Raw genomic sequence first — 16773 nt, forward strand, 5'->3', positions numbered from 1 at the left:
AGCTCCAAGGAGATTATGTTGAAAAATAAAAAAAAATTTACCCAAAAAAAATTGTTTTTATACTTCATTCTAAGGACTTATTGAACTACCCTCGTACTTCATTTATTTTGTATATTTCTGTAGAAATAGCATTTTCCCTGTTAAATAAGCAATAAATTATATACTTATTATTGATATTGACTATTCACAGAGAGCAGATAAGAGCCACTGTGAAGTTAGCTACCGAAAGCAGCTCGGCTCTCACATGTGGAGAATCGTTAGCAGAATTAATTATCTAAATAAAATACTCACCACATTGTTACAGTAAAAATTCCAGCCATTAGATTTACAAAGTATAGCTTCGTCCCTGATAGAAGTAAGTTTTTTCAAAAGAGCTTCGGAAGAATGTATGATATTTTTAAAATAAACGGAAGCATCTATAATAATGTTCCTCAGACAAGTGTTAACTTCTTCCAAAGCTTCTTGACTTGCTTGGTTGAAAGATTCTGACATATCGGCACATTCGGTTACGTTTACATCTACTGCTTTGCTGATTAACGCAGAAGTTACCTGTCAAGTGAAAAAGAAAATTTTCCTTAAAAATAAATATTTAAAAAAACAATAAAAAATAAATATTTTGATAAGAGTAATTTTCGGTCAAAGTTGTATAATAATGGCGAAAATTTGTAATAGCTTCTCAACAAAAAGTGTAAACTCTAAATTTGATTTAGTCAAAAGTGACTTTTAATATCAGTCAATTGGAATAACTGATTAAATCAGTCATTTTAAATGAATTCAATCATTTCGCATTTACAACTCAAAAAAATGAAGTTTCCACCTCAATCGTTAATTTTCTACCAAAAAAGACGAATTTCGACTAAAAATGTTAATTTTTAACTAAAAAAATATTAATTTTCTAACAAAAAAAAATACATTTTTGAAGAAACTAGTTAAATTTTCAACTAAAAAAGATCAATTTTCAACCAAAAAGTTGAATTTTCAAAAATAAAGAAGTTGCGCCGAAATTCATTTTCCATAAAAAAAAAAAGAAAATTTTCAACAAAATACAAGAATTTTGCACCAACGATATTAATTTTCAGCTAAAAAAATATGAATTCTCAACTAAACAAAAACAAATTCGTAAACAAAATAGTTTAATTTTCAACTGAAAGTGATCAGTTTTCATCCAAATAGATAAATTTTCATCTGAAGTGATGAATCTTGAACAAAAAAAATTAATTTTGCATAAACATTAATTTTCTATTTAAAAAAAATGATGTTTCAACAAACTACATGATATTATATTGCTGAAAATTCGTTTTTCTTTTATTGAAAATTAATTTAGTTGATTGAAAATTGAACTATTACAGATTGGATACAAATTCATTTTAGTTGAAAACTCATCTTTGTGGTTGAAAATTTAAATATTTTGTTGAAAATTCGTTTTTTTTTTGCTAAAATTAAGTTTTTTTAACTGAAAATTTATCTATTCCTTTTTTTGGTATCTATATGATATATTTTATCTATGATAACTTTTGTGTCTATTGAATAGATTCTATTACAGTTTGTGACAAATTTACTTTTTTAGTAGAAAATGTAACTATCTGGTTAAAATTTCACGTATTTTGTTAAAAATTCGTCTTTATTGGAATAAATTAAATCTTTAATGAAAATTCGTATTTTTTTGTTTAATTCAATTGTTTTTTATTCAAATTCAAAATCTTTTTGTTGGAAATACTTAGTTAAAGACTCCTTTTTTGTTTTAAACTCAGCGTTTTAGTTAAAAACTCATGTCTTTGGTTGAAATTGAACTTTTTTGTTCAAAAATCTTTTTTTGTGTGTTAAAAATTAATGCTTGCAACAGAAAATTTGAGTACTTCATATCTGGTTGAAAGTCGATTGTTTTTAGTTGAAAATTTTACTTTTTTATTTGAAATTCGTTTTTTTTGTAGAAAGTTAATATTTTTGTTTAAAAATTCATATTTCTTGGTCGAAAAATGAACTACTTGACTGAAAGTTGATCTGTTTTTGAAAGAAATTTTATTCGGTTGAAGGTTGACATTCCATTTGAAAACTAATTTATTTTGTCGAAAATTTGTTTTTCCGATTGAAAATTAATTTTTTTAATTGAAAATTTAACTACCGCATTTCTAGTTGAAATATAAACAGTTTTTAATTTAAAATAAAAATATTTTTAAATTGAAATATCCACTATTACATTTTTTTTAGAATTCATCTATTTTATAGACAATTTTACTGTTTTGTTGAACTACTTTGTTACAGATTCTTTTGTTTTTAAGATTTTACTGAATATTCATGTCTTGGGTTGGAAATAAAATAAAATAAATAGTCCTTTTTTTATGGTTAAAAATAAATTTCGTTAATTGAAATTGTAACTGTTCAATTTTAATAACAATTAATTTGTAATTGCAAATTTAATTATTTGGTTCAAAAGTCAAATTATAAGTGTAATTATGCGAAAAATTTTAATAATTACATAACATAAAACCATATTCTGGACAATGACAATAGTACAAAAAAAAAGTGACATTGTGGAAAAATCAATAATAATAATTATTATTATATAATTTATTTGGCATAATAATAGAAAATAACAGAAAAATCATTTGCAAAATATGCCAAATAAAAAACGTAAAAAAAATCCAAAAAAGTTTTAGTATGGATAAATTAGTAACGATACCAGAGAGCGGATTAAAGCTACTGTGAAGCTAGATGCGGATTGCAGCTCGACTCTCACATGTGGTGAACCCTCGGCGATAGAGTAGGGGACGCGTGAGTTTCCACGCCGAGCACGCACGTTGCTACGAGTCCCCCACTCTAACGCCGACGGTTCACCACGTGTGAGAGTCGAGCTGTGTTCGTCAGCTAACTTCACAGTGACTCTGAGCCATTCCCTAAATATGGTAATAAGTATTCTTATTTACCAATAAATACAATATTTATTATTGTTTATAAAAATCGTCGAAAATTCCTTACTTTTTCCTGAGCAGCGGCAATCTTCTCATAAACGTATTGGTCAATATTCAAAGCCTCATCCTCCAATTGTTGGCCATAGTCAGTACTTTCTTCCTGGACCTCCCGAATTTTCTCACGAATCAGTTGGATCGCATTATTGACCGAATCAATTAATTGATTTTTCATGTCCAGAACTGAACCTAGTGCATCTGTTTCTTCTGTCTGAGTCGTAACATCTTCAGCACAAACCTGATACATTATTTGAAAAAATAAACAAATTATTAGATTCCCCTCATTAATTTTTTAAAATTAACTTTTGGTATAATTCATACACGGAAAAAAATTTGTCCTGGAAAAAGTATAGAACTCAGTCCTGGACTGTCTAGGAAATTTGGATACTCTAACAAAAAGCCTGCTTTCACTAATTTTAATCAATAATATCAGATATTAACATCCGTAAAATGTTAACTTTTACTAGGACAGTTTACTAACAGATAGAAATTTTTTCTTCTATAAAGAACTTTATAAACAAATTTCCGTTCTAGCTGTTTAGTTATCATTAAAGGCAGCTTTTTCAACCAAATCTGGTGAGGATTGTTCAAAAATACATCATTTTCTGAAAAGGTTTACTAGACGAACATTTTTGCTAAGTTTTTAAACAAGAGTGACTAAAACATAAAGAATATTGTCACTTTTCAATAAATAATTTCGTTTGCAGTCTCTAAGCTTTTATGATAATGATGTATTTGATCATTATCAAAATTTGCCACAAGAAAAAAAGACGTTTTTGTCAATTTTGTTCAAAATTGTCAATATGAGGGAAATCGAGTTGTAACTTAACATTTCTCTTCACAATTAACTGAAGAATTCAAATAAGAAATTACTTTTTAAATATAACTAACATAATTCGGTTTTATAGGTTTTCAACAAAATCCCAAAAGTGGAAAATTGGGTTTTGCTAGTTTCTGGTGCTAATTATGATTTTTTTGAGGATTTTAAAAATAAAAATGGTTTGTAATATATGCAATACTATTTTTTACTAATGATTCTATGTTTTCATAAATAGTTTAAATAATTTATTATTGTTTAACCATGTTTCCTTAGAATAGATTTAGAAAGTCGCAGTTTTTCCCAATTTTTAAACTTTTTCAACTTTTCGATTATAGGGAGGCAATAATCAATTAAATTTAAGAAAAATCATTGTTTAAACAATTTTTTATAATAATAGTCTATTAGAACAATGCTAGAAAGTTGCAGTTTATTTTTCGAAACATTTTCCACTTTTTGCAACTTTTTGATTATAGTAAGGTAATAATTAATTCATGCTAACAAGCATAATTGTTTAAACATTTTATTATAATAATTTTCTTTCAATAATGCTAGAAAGTTGAGTGTTTTTTCGAAAATAATCAACTTTCTGTCCACTTTTCACTCAGAAAGAGATAAAAATTAATAAAATGTAAGAAACCTAATTTAAAAAAAATTGTTATTGTTCATAACTAACTTCTGCTATATTAATGCTAGATATTTTCGATTTTTTAAAGAAATTTGCCACTTTTTGTACGGTTATTATTAAAGTAAACAAACATAATTGATTAAACAGATTATTATTTTAAATAATATTATTTTTTAATAATGCTAGGAAGGTGCGATTTTTTCTGAAATATTCAATTTTTGATCTATTTTGCAATCAGAGTGAGGTCACCATTAATTCAAGTTAACAAAAATAATTTTTTGAACAATCTGTTATTATTCATAACAATCTTCCCTTATTTAATTGCTAGAAAATTGTTTTTTTGGCTGAAAAATTTAACTTTGCTTTGGCTTTTTAGTTATGAAAGCAAACAGATAAACAGTAAAGAAAATTATTTTTTAAACAATATTTTTTTGAAAATATATTTTTCTGAAATAAAATACACATTTCAAATATTCTTCAAATATTCTATGTGGATGATGTAAAATATACATTTTTCTTCAAGTGGCTACTGAAAATTATTTCTTTGAAGTAATATTTAATATTTGTTGCTAAATGAAAAGTCAAAGAAAAGCTGAAAATTTCAGAAAACCCCACAACTTTCTAGAATTATTGTAAAAGAAGATAGTCATAAACCATAAAAACGTTGTTAAAAATACAGTGTTTGTTAAATTGCAATAACTATTATATAAATAAGTGAAAATGGAAAAAGTTAAAAACTTAAAAAAATGGCAAGTATCTAGCAATTACATAAGAGAAGATAGTTATAAACAATAATAAATTGTTCAAATAATTATGTTTGTTACCCTGCATTAATTATTACCTCACTGCGTAAAAATAGGACAAGTTAAAAACTGCAGAAAAAACCGAATCTTCCATTGAAATAAAAGAAGATGGTTATATACAATAATAATTTTCTTGAACAATTATGCTTGATAAATTGTATTAATAATACCTCACTCGAGGTGAATATCGAACAAAAAGTTCAATTTTTGTAAAGAAAAAATCCTAACTTTCTAACATCATTCAAAGTGAATAATATTAAAAATAAAAGTAAATTTTTTAAACAATTACGTTTCTTGAATTCAATTAACATTTACCTCACTATAACTCTATTCTCTATTCTAAGAGAAAATTTCTAAAAACAATAATAAATTGTATAAATAATTTATGTGAACATCTAGTTATCAGTATAAAGTAGTATTATGTGTATTAAAAACGATTTTGTTAACGCAAAAGATCATAATAATTCCAGTAATTCGATAAATTCAATCGTTCACTTATAGTGCTAATTAAATTAATTTAATTAATTTATTTTAATGAATTAATTTAGTTAATTTAATTAATATATTTTATTTTATTAGTTTAATTAATTTAATTATATAGCTAATTGTGAAGGGAATAGTTGAGTTTTAACTCTCTCTGCCTGATATTGACGAATCTGAATAAAATTTACAGCAAACATGTTTTATAATGAATTAAGTGTTAAAACTTCATGGGGATTGCGAAACCTCTAACCACAATTAATAAAAAAAAATATATATTTATTTTTTTTGGGCTTCGAATAAACTTTTTTTCTAAAGAACAAGAAAATAAAAGTTAACACGGATAGAAAAGTTCTACTTTGAACATTTTACTTCACAATTTTCCCTTTTTAAAGAAAACAAATGACGAAATGTTTAATAGCGAGATATAATTATTAAGCTTCTACCTGAAGAATTTGACATTTCTTCTGATTTAGAATATTAAAAAACTGAGGGCTCTGCTGAGACCATGGTGGCGTAACGCTCAACTCACGTATAGTGGCGCTCCCGGTTCAAATCCGGGCAGAGGCAGATATTTTCTTGTCCTTCAGACAATTATTCGTCCGAGGTAATTGTTAAGCATCAAGTTTTAATTAAATAATATTGCCTCGATATTAAATTATTGACGTCGAAAAAATTAACATTATTGGAATAAAATTAAAAATTCGAATAATCCTTAAAAATAAATATAATGAAATTATCGAAAGCATGTGCCTTTTTCAATCTAATGTCGCAAAGATCTTTATTGCCCACTGTCGACTATGAAGATAGATTTTCCCAGACTATTTGGTACTGAGTGCAATAACTACGCATTATTTTTCGCTTAAAAATTTTTTTCAATATTCGTTTTAATGAATTTGGTTTCTTTTTAAAAATGTTGATACCCCAATAAAAAAAATTGTGTACTTACCCCGACGAGAAGTAAGGCACAGAGTACAAATTCGAATTTCGACATCTTTTTCAGCCTTTGTCACATATAGTTACAAAAAATATCATATTGTTGCCCCTTTTATATCTAAACGATCGTATGTTAATCAAATGAATAAATAAACAGTTGGTACACTTGTAATAATAATTCTAAAAGCAACAAAAGAATCGAGATAAAATATGGCGAAACCATAAATCTTTTTTATGACTGTCAAACATATGCTTTTCGGACAAGAAATATTTTTCCAGAATAATCTATCCAATCTCATTAATAAAAGTTCACAGATAAAGAGAAAATTGATTTATTACCGGCTGGCCATAGGTTATATAGTAGAAAAATATGAATCAAAAATTTTATTTTTTACAATTTTTTTTATTTTTTCAATATTTTTTATATTATTAATATTGTTGATATTTTAGTTTATATTTGTTATAACAATTTAGAAAATCGTAGCTCTATACTAAATATTTTACATATTTTGACTGGCTGTTCAATCTGTCGTCAAATCTAGAAAACTAGTACTAGATCAACAAATCTAACAGGTTTAATAGTCCTAGGAGCAGTAATTGTGAAAAAACTTTGTTTTTATGGAGATTTCTTAAAAACTGTATGCAAATCTTCTAAAACCTTTATAATCTTTAGAAATGCCTTACAATTTTTGAAAACAAAAAATTTTTTAAATGTTTTCAAATTCCTTAATTATTGGGAATACATTCTTTAATTTTTATCATCCTGAATATTTCTGAAAACACCCTAAAATATTTCCAACCCTTTAAAATTTGTTGGAAGTTCTAGTAATATTTACAAATATTCCATAGTATTTAAAATTCTTTCAAATCTTTCAAAAATTTAAAACTCTTTGGAAATACCTGCAAATATTAAAAATATTAAAGAATTTTCACATTCCTCAACTCTTGTGAATAAATTAATTGAAATTTCATTAAAATATTAAGGAATAAATTCAAATTAAATGATTTAGTTGAAAATGCAACAGTTTTTGGCTTAAGTTTAATCATTTTTAATTTAAAAATTTGCTCTTTTGGTTGAAAAAATTTTAATCCGTCTTTCTTAGTTGAAGATTAATTTTTTCGTTGAAAATTCAACTATTCTGTTTAAAAGTCACGCTTTTTGGTCGTAAATTCATCCTCTTTTGGGGAAAAAATGTATTTTTTGTTTGGAATACCTTTCTTTTTAATTTATCTTTCTTAGTTTAAAATTAACTTTTTTGTTAAAAATGCAACTGTCTTCTAAGAAGTTTAATAATTTCTTTTTGAAAATTCGACAATATAGTTAAAAAATTAACTATTTTGTAGAAAAATGTAGTTTGTTTTTGCTGAATACTAAATCATTTTGATTAAAAATTTCGAAACCAAATTAAACCAGCACTATGAGGTTTGCTTCGCATAAATAAATAAGTTTGAAAATATTTTGCTTGATTTATTACTTTGCAGGAATAATAAATATTTTTTAGGACTAAAAATGAAAATAACAGTATTTACAGCTTTTTTTTTAAAGAAATCTGTAATTGAAACTTTATTATAAAAGGAAGCTTAACGAAGAAAGATGCAAATCCATACCAATAGTAGATTTTCAAATATTATCCAAAAAAATTATTTTATTTTTAAATTAATTTTTATTCTATATTTGAAAAAATAGTGTATGCTATTGTGAATAGATGTAAATTTTTCATTTCACAAGAATATTTCGATTTTGAACATTTTCTAGTAAAAGATCGACGAGTTCAATAGCCGTTTGACATTACAAGAATTTAAGTGCACTTGAGTTTTTATATACAAAATGTGAAGTTAAAAGTGATATTAAAATCAGCATAAATGAAAAAATTTTAAAAGCCACGACTTTTATTTTTTCCCATTTTTATAACTCAAATAATTCTAATATAATAATAAAAATTCTGAAATGTCCAAGCAAGTTGAAAATGATTTAATCAATCTAATTAACAATTTGAACATATATATTTGATTAATAAAACGTAAATATTCCAACGTAAATTATTTTTGTTAGAATGTTTCGTTGATTATTAACATTTTGACTTGTCTTGTAATAATTTAGCATTCGTTTTACATTTTAATGGAGAAAAAACGAATGCCACGTGCGAGAAAGTTATCTCTTCGCTAACATGTAATGAATGGAAATAATTTTTTTCCTCATTTGAAAATATTAAAATCAAGTAAATTCGTCGCTTCCTATTTTTGGCATGTTGATTCTTAAAAGTAAAATGTCTATTTTCAATTTTCATCAAATTTGATAATCGAAATTATCAAAGATATTTCTTTATCTTTTTAAAAACAATACAATGCAATAATTTGTACAGTGTATAGTAAGTTTATAAAATAGTAATTGGTGGATTTGACTTTAAGGGCCATCATAATTATATTCAATTAGTTAAAAAAATCATAATAATTTTTGACTAAAATATTAACCAAAGGTAAAACATAATAATTTACAACTGTGATATTAACCATAGATCATTTTTTTCTCATTGCGTCCAAAAAACATCCAGTTTGTAAACTACATTTCTGCCAAGAATTCTGCAATCCTGCAAAAAAAATTGTATTTAATTATGTTTAACTCCTGAATCCAAAGCCAACAAAAAATATTTTCCAATTTTGTTTGTGTGGGTCAATACAATTCCCCACTTAGTATAGGAAATTTTTTATGAGGATTATTAAAATTACATGATTTTTGAGTAGCTTGAAGTATATTTAAACATATTTAATAAGGTGGTAGAAAAATCTTTCTTTCCTTCATTTACCTTTCGTGATTTAAAATTAACTTTGTTGTTGAAAATTAAACTGTCTTCTAAAAAAATTATTTTTTGCTGTTGAAAATTTGACTGTTTGTTTAAAAATGAGAGTGTTTTTATTTGACTTCTAATTATTTCTGTTTGGAAATTCGACGATTTGGTTAAAAATCTAACTATTTGGCTAAAAAAATAAATTATTTAATTAAAAATTCGCCTCTTTAGTTTGAACGTCAAACTGTTACATATTATGAAAGTGAAACTTTGTTAAAGATAAATTTCAAATTTTCGAGAATCATATTTCAGCTAAAAATCCATTTCTTTGGTTGAAAAATGAACTATTTTGTTGAAAATTCGTCTTTTTTTTGGATGAAAATCAACTTCTTTGTGAAAAATTCATATTGCCGGGTTAAAAATTTAACTTTTTTGTAGAAAATTTGCTTCTTCGAGAATACTGCATCCTTTTATATTGAAAATGCAACTGGTTGAAAATTATTGTTATTATGATTTTTGAGGAATCAACTATTATTTATTCAAAATCAAAATCTTTTTGGATTGAAATGTCAACTATTACATTTTTTTGTGGAGACTATATTTTTTGGTTAAAAATTCAACTACTGGGTTAAAAATAAAACTACTTTCTTAAGGTAATTTTTTTGTTAACAATTTATTTGGTTCAAAATTCAACTTTTTGGTTAAAAATTAACTTTTTTTGTATAAAATTTATTTTTTCAGACAAAAAAATTCAACTTTTTTTTATAGAAAATTTTTTTTTTTTGAAAATATTTTGTGTTTTTTTAAATTAATTATCAACTATTAATTTATTTTCTTGCAAATACTTCTTTTCAGTTTAAAATTCAGCAACTTGGTTAAAAGTTGAACTACTTTCTTAAGGTCATTTTATTTATTAAAGATTCCTTATTTTAGTTCGAAATTTATCTTTTTTTGGTAGAAAATTAATCTTCTTGAAAGAAAACTCTTGGATTTAACTAAAAGTTCAACTATTTCGTTACAAATTAATTTTTTGTGTAGAAAATTCATATTTTCAGATTAAAAAATTCAACTTTTTTGGAGAAAATTCTTTTCTTTTAAAAAATATTCTAGTTTTTTTTTGATTGAGGATTCAAATATATTGTTGAAACTTGATCTTTTTTGGATGAATTCAACTATCTGTTATTTATTTGTTTAAAAATTGAACTTTTTCTTAAAAAATTCGTCTCTTCTGGAAAATATTTTATGGTTTTTTGGTTGAAAGCACAATTGGTTGAAAATTAACTTTTTTTTTAAAATTAACTATTTTGTTGAAAATTCTTTTGTTTTTGGTTGAAGATGTACTTTTTTGTGAAATATACATATTTTCGGGTTAAAAAATTGAACCTTTTCGTCGAAAATTCGTCTCTTTTGGACAATATTTTAGGTTTTTGTTTAAAAAAACAAATCGTTGAAATCATATTTTTTGTTTAGTTGAGGATTCATTATTATAGTAAATATGATTTAACATACAAGTATTTGGTTAAAAAGTAACATTTTTGTGGAAAATCATGTTTTTGAATTAAAAAATTTAAAAATTTCGTTCAAAATTCGTTTTTTTATGGAAAATCTTTTTTATTTTGGTTAAAAATACAACTGGTTGTAAATATTATTTTTTTGTTGCTGAGAATTGAACTATTTTGTTGAAAATTTGTCTTTTTTTGATGAATTCAACTCTTGAAGATTCCCAAGAATTATTTTAAATTATATTTATATAACCTTAAAAACAAAAACGAAAAATAATTAATTTTAAATTAAGTTTATTAACCCGTTACATGTCTCAAATACTGATTAAATTAAGTTAATTTTTTTTCAATACATTCTTATTTTTAATTAATCATTATCCACTGTAGGGAGGATTCCCCTATTTGAAATTTTTACTTCTTTTTCAAAATTATTTTCCCCATAGTACGCGATTAATGATGCTAGTAAAAATAAAAAAAGTAATATTACAAAAATGATTATATACCATAATAATACGTCGAAATTCTATTGTGGAAAATAATGCCCAATCCCATACAGGAATGTGATTAAGAGCTTAATTATAATTAATTTTCTCTTTGAGTATGTATACTCTGATCACAGTTTGTAATTTGAAATTAAATGGATTTAGCTCGCGAGCCATTCATTATTGAAGAGGTATCAACTCCAGAGACGATTTTTATAACGCGAGCATATATTCAGTCCATTATATGAAAGCTCACCCCAATAGAATAAAGCGTTCCCATAGAATCGGTGCATGGGGTGTCGTGGGAACCGTCTCGCTCGATATAAAGAACCGTACACATTTTTTTTTTATACGGGGTGCCAAACTACTTGCAAGTATTCAAGATTCCTTTGTATCGAATCAAAGACTTTTTAACTTCTTAGACCTTCTAAATGTCTAGCTCATCTCCTTTTACTGAAACAGATTCTTCTTATCGAGGTTTAACCGACAATCGAAAACTTTTGGTACCTTTCCGTTCTAAATTGTAAAATTTTAAGAAATCTCTAGACTCAATAATACGAATTTTCAAACAAGAAGATGAATTTTCGACAAAAGAATGATACGATATTTTAAACAATATGTATGAATTTTCAACTTAAAAAAAAAATCAAATAGTTGAATTTTGAAACAAAAAAGAATTAACGTCAACCACAAGAGTTGCGTTTTCAACCAAATAGTTGAATCTTCGAGCCGAAAAGAATTTTTTTTAGATCGCTGTCAAATGTTTAATGGGGTGGTTCAAATTTCTTTCTTTCATATTTCCTTGCATATTGTCCCCAAATTTGTTTATTTAAACAAATTGTAACGATTCAGTTCAACCCAAAAGTACTGGCACATCCAGTTTCTTTTTTGTACGTGTTTCGAGGATTCCTCTCGCTTATTTTGAGCCAAGAAAGAGAAAAATCCTACTTTCCGTTTTTAAGGAAAAATATTTTTTCATTTTCAACAATTAAAAATCTCCCTTTTCTTGAAAACGACGCTAAATATGAATAGCAATTCATAGTTTAAAATTGCACAGCTTCCTGAAATATGTTAAACTGTACCCTTCCGACATGTTTATATTGCTTAATTCAACCAATTGTTGTAAATTGCTTAAACAATTTATTATTGTTTTTAGCAATTTTCACTTAGAATAGAGTTTGGAAATCTCGTTTCTTTTCCAAATTTGTCAACTTGTTTTAAACTTTTGTCCATTTTTCCATTAGAGTGAGATAATAATAATTCAAGTTAACAAAAATAATTCTTTAAACAATTTGTTATTATTTTGAATCATATTTTATTTGAGTAATGCTAGAAAGTTGCCACTTTTTATGAAATATTTAACTTTTTGTCCTTTTTGCCTGTAGAGCAAGGTAATAATTATCGAAATTTAACCGAAATCGATTAGAAAAATTGTTATTGTTTACAACTTTCTTCTGCTATAGTAGTGCTAGATATTTTCGATTTTTATGGAATTTTGCACTTCTTGTCAATTTTTCACTTAGACTGAAGCAATAATTAAATTAAATGAACATAATTGATCAAACCATTTTTCTTATTTTAAATAATATTTATCTTTAAATAATGATAAAAGCTGACGCCTTTTTTTCTAAAATATTCCACTTTTTGTCAATTTTTCAATTAGAGTGAGATAATCATTAATTCAAGTAAACGAACATAATTGTTGAAACAAATAATTATTGTTTTTAAATATATCTTCTTCTGTATTAATGCTAGATATTTGCCATTTTTTCAAATATATTTTTCTGAAATAAAATAGAATTTAAAATATTCTTAAAGTTTTTTGTGTGGATCATGTTAAATGAAAATTTACCTAAAGTTTTTGTGATTTTCTTAATATAAATTGTTTGAAATACATAATCAATTACTTTATAATAATAAAAATGAGCTGTTTACATAAATTTCTCAAACAATTTACTATTGGTTAGAGCAATTTTCTCTTAAAACAGAATTAGAAAGTCGCTGGTTTTTCCGATTTTTTCAACTTGTTTGAAACTTTTCAGTTAGAGTAAGTTAATAAACATAACATTCAATATAAATATTTGTTTAAGGCCTTTTCTCTTAGAATAATGCAAGGCAATGGGGCAGCTCTTTCTAAAATATTCAACTTTTTGTCTACTTTTCACTTAAAGCGAAATAATTATTATCGAAGTTTAACAAATATAACTGTTTAAATAAATTACTATTGTTTATCTTCTTCTATATTAATATTAGATAGTTGTGTTTTTTTTTCTGAAATTTTACACTTTTTGTCAACTTTTAACTTACAGCGAGATGATAATTAATGCAATTTAACAAATATAATTGTTTAAACAAATTATTATTTATAGCTGTCTTCTGTTGCGGGTTTCTCTAAAATTCTCAGTTTTTAGAAAACTTTTTAGTGGTAACAAACAATAAATGTTAATATTAATTCACACAAAAAGGCTCTCAGTAAATACTTTAAGTAAAATTTACATTTTATATAATGCATACAGACAATTTGAAGAATATTTCGAAAATCAGTTTTATTTAACAAAAAGTGTATTAAGACAAAAGAAAGAAATTGTTTAATAAATTATTCTCTGTAATGTTTGCTTATTATTTCTTTATACCTGAAAGTCAAAATAAAGTAAAAAGTTTCAGAGGAAACGCAACTTTATAGCAATTATCTAAGAGAAGATATTTATTAGTTATAAACAATTTTAAAGTGTTTAAACAATTACGTTTGTTAACTTACATTTATTATTACCTCACTAAGTGAAAAGTGGACCAAAAAGTTTAGAATTTTATTTTAAAAAACCACATCTAGCATTAATATAAGAGAATATAATCATAAAAAAAATTTATTTTAACAATTATGATTGATATATTAATTACAACCATTTTTAAAATTTGAGAAAAACACAAGTTGCTAAATCTATTTCAAGTGAAAATGGCGAAAAACAATAATAATTTTTCATTCAGTAATCTTCGATTCAATTTTCATGAAAATTCGTCCTTTTGGTTGAAAACTTAACTATTTAGTTGAAAGTTGAAACAGTCAAATTTTTTACTGATTTCAATGAGTGACTGAGTTCTATGATTTTGATATTCTTTACTGTTGAATCAGCAAAATTGAATAACTGTTCACAGCAAATAACTGATTTATAGATAGAATTCAGACACTGATTTAAATTAATGAAAAATCAACTGACTCAAATTTAGAGGGTTAAAATATTAACTACAGTCAAACCTGGATTTAGTGTTCCTGGATTAAATGTTTCCGATAATTGACGCCGCGCAGTGGGGATGGGTGAGAGGCACTGCGGGAGGATGTGTGTCGCTCACTTAAGCGTCTCAAAATAGAGAGAGAAACAAGAAAGAGAAAAAAAAGGAGACGAAATAGTTCCGAGACTCTGGATTTAATGTTACACTCAGTCCCAAAATTGACATTAAATCCAGGTTTGACTTTATTTCGTTATTAAAAATCGGCATTTCTTATGTGAAAATTTAACAGACTGTATCATTTAAAGTGACTGATTTCATCAGTGTTTCAAATTTATTTTGACTGGTTTTTCATTCCTCATATTTGTTCTTAAATTTTCATAAATTTTCTAACAACTGACGACAAAATTAGTATTTTTTAACATTATTATCAATTTTGTCATATATTTATCATTATATTATGCTACTTTGCCTGTTTTATTTTCTTCTCATATTTTTCGATTCTATATCATATGATTACTGTATAGTATCAATGGTTAAACACTAAACTTGATCAGTCTATTATCATATTATTAATCACTGTCTATTATTAGTAACTCTCCTATAACTCAATTACCGTATACGACCGTGATCATTTTCAATTTAATTGACTGAACGATTTAATTAATCTGCTGCTTCTTGTTTCAGGAAGACCCTCGGATTATATATCTCAATCATAAAAGCACCTTAGGTGAGTCACTTCTTTCATTTTTCCTCTTGAAAATAATCATCTTATTATATTTACAGTCTAGGTTGTTCAAAAATGCATTTGAAATTTTTTTCTTCGAATTTTCATGCTTATCGCCATGGAATTTGTTCGATTAAAAAAAATTCATTTTTTAAAAATTTTATTTAGAGGTGCCGCAAATTCTTTTGAAGTTTCACACGTATTTCCAATAATAATAATAAAAACATTCGTGTAAATTTCATTCAGAATGGTCAATATTAGCTGAATTGCATTGAAACTCAACATTTCTCTTCGCAATTTCCTATTGAATACGGATAAAACATTACTTTTTAAATATCACGTCCTTAAGTTTCTTTACAGGATTAAAAAAAACCCTTAAGAAGTGAAAAATGGGTTTTGCGCTAATTATGATTTTTTGCAGTTTTTTAAATGCAAATTGTTTCTAATACATAAAATAATACTTTTACTCAAAATTAGATTATAATAAATTGTTTAAACAATTTGTTATTGTATTTAGCGATTTTCTCTTAAAATAGAAATAGAAAATCGCGGTTTTTTCACAAAAATTTCCTCTTATTGTCCAATTTTATACTAAAGTGAGATAATAGTTCATTAATTTTAACAAAAATAATTGTTTAAACAATTTATTATCATTAGTGCTAATATTATTTTTGAATAATGCTAGAAATCGTAGTATTTTGTGAAATTTTAAACTTTTTATCCATTTTTCAGTTTGAGTAAGTTAATATTTAATTTAATTTAGCAGAATAGGTGTTTAAACATATTTATCATTGTGTATAGCTATCTTATTCTATATTAATACTAGATATTTGCGGTTTTTTTTGTTGAAATTTTTATATTCTCGTATACTTTACAATCAGAGTGCAGTAATGATTATTAAAAGTTCACAAAAATAATTATTTAAACAATTCATTATTATTGTTAATAATATTCTCTTTGCCTAATGATAGAAAGTTGCGGTTTTTTCTGAAATTTTGAACTTTTTGTACACTTTTCACGTAGTGAGGTAATAATTATTACAAGTCAATAAAATAGTTGTTTAAATTTTTTATTATTGTTTATAAATAACTTCTCTTAAATAGTTTTTTAAAAAGTTGCAGGTTTTTTTTTAGTTTTTAACTCTGCCTTGTCTTTTTACTTATGAACAAATAATAAATAAACATTAGATATAAGAAACCAATTATTAAACTATAAGTTGCATTTAAAATCAAGTAGTTACACTTATAATCATAACGGACGGATCTACAACAAAAGAAAAATGATTTTTTTTACCAAAAATATGAATTTTCAATCAAAAACAGGAATATTCAACAAAACAGTTGAATTTTGTTACAAAACAAAAAATACATTTTTTACACAGTACTTAAATTTTATAGCAAGAAAGATCAATTTCTAACGAA

At 25.1% G+C, this 16773-nt stretch overlaps 2 protein-coding genes across 2 annotated transcripts in view; one reads left to right on the plus strand and one right to left on the minus strand.

Annotated features, from left to right (window-relative positions):
- The window catches only part of LOC117176821, a 5691-nt gene extending 2478 nt beyond the window's left edge, over window positions 1–3213 (minus strand). The window contains exons 1-2 of the mRNA XM_033367148.1: window positions 2977–3213; window positions 292–549 (exon numbers count right to left, since the gene is read on the minus strand). Coding sequence (XP_033223039.1) covers window positions 292–549; window positions 2977–3213 — 495 coding nt within the window. The remainder of the gene's footprint in view (window positions 1–291; window positions 550–2976) is intronic.
- LOC117172639 (protein numb) overlaps window positions 1–16773 on the plus strand; it is a 192280-nt gene that overhangs the window by 93069 nt on the left and 82438 nt on the right. Inside the window, exon 2 of the mRNA XM_033360759.1 lies at window positions 15313–15355. The gene's annotated coding sequence lies outside the window, so the exon portion shown is untranslated. The remainder of the gene's footprint in view (window positions 1–15312; window positions 15356–16773) is intronic.

Source organism: Belonocnema kinseyi, chromosome 1 (assembly GCF_010883055.1).
Source record: "Belonocnema kinseyi isolate 2016_QV_RU_SX_M_011 chromosome 1, B_treatae_v1, whole genome shotgun sequence".
Taxonomy (NCBI): Eukaryota; Metazoa; Arthropoda; class Insecta; order Hymenoptera; family Cynipidae; genus Belonocnema; species Belonocnema kinseyi.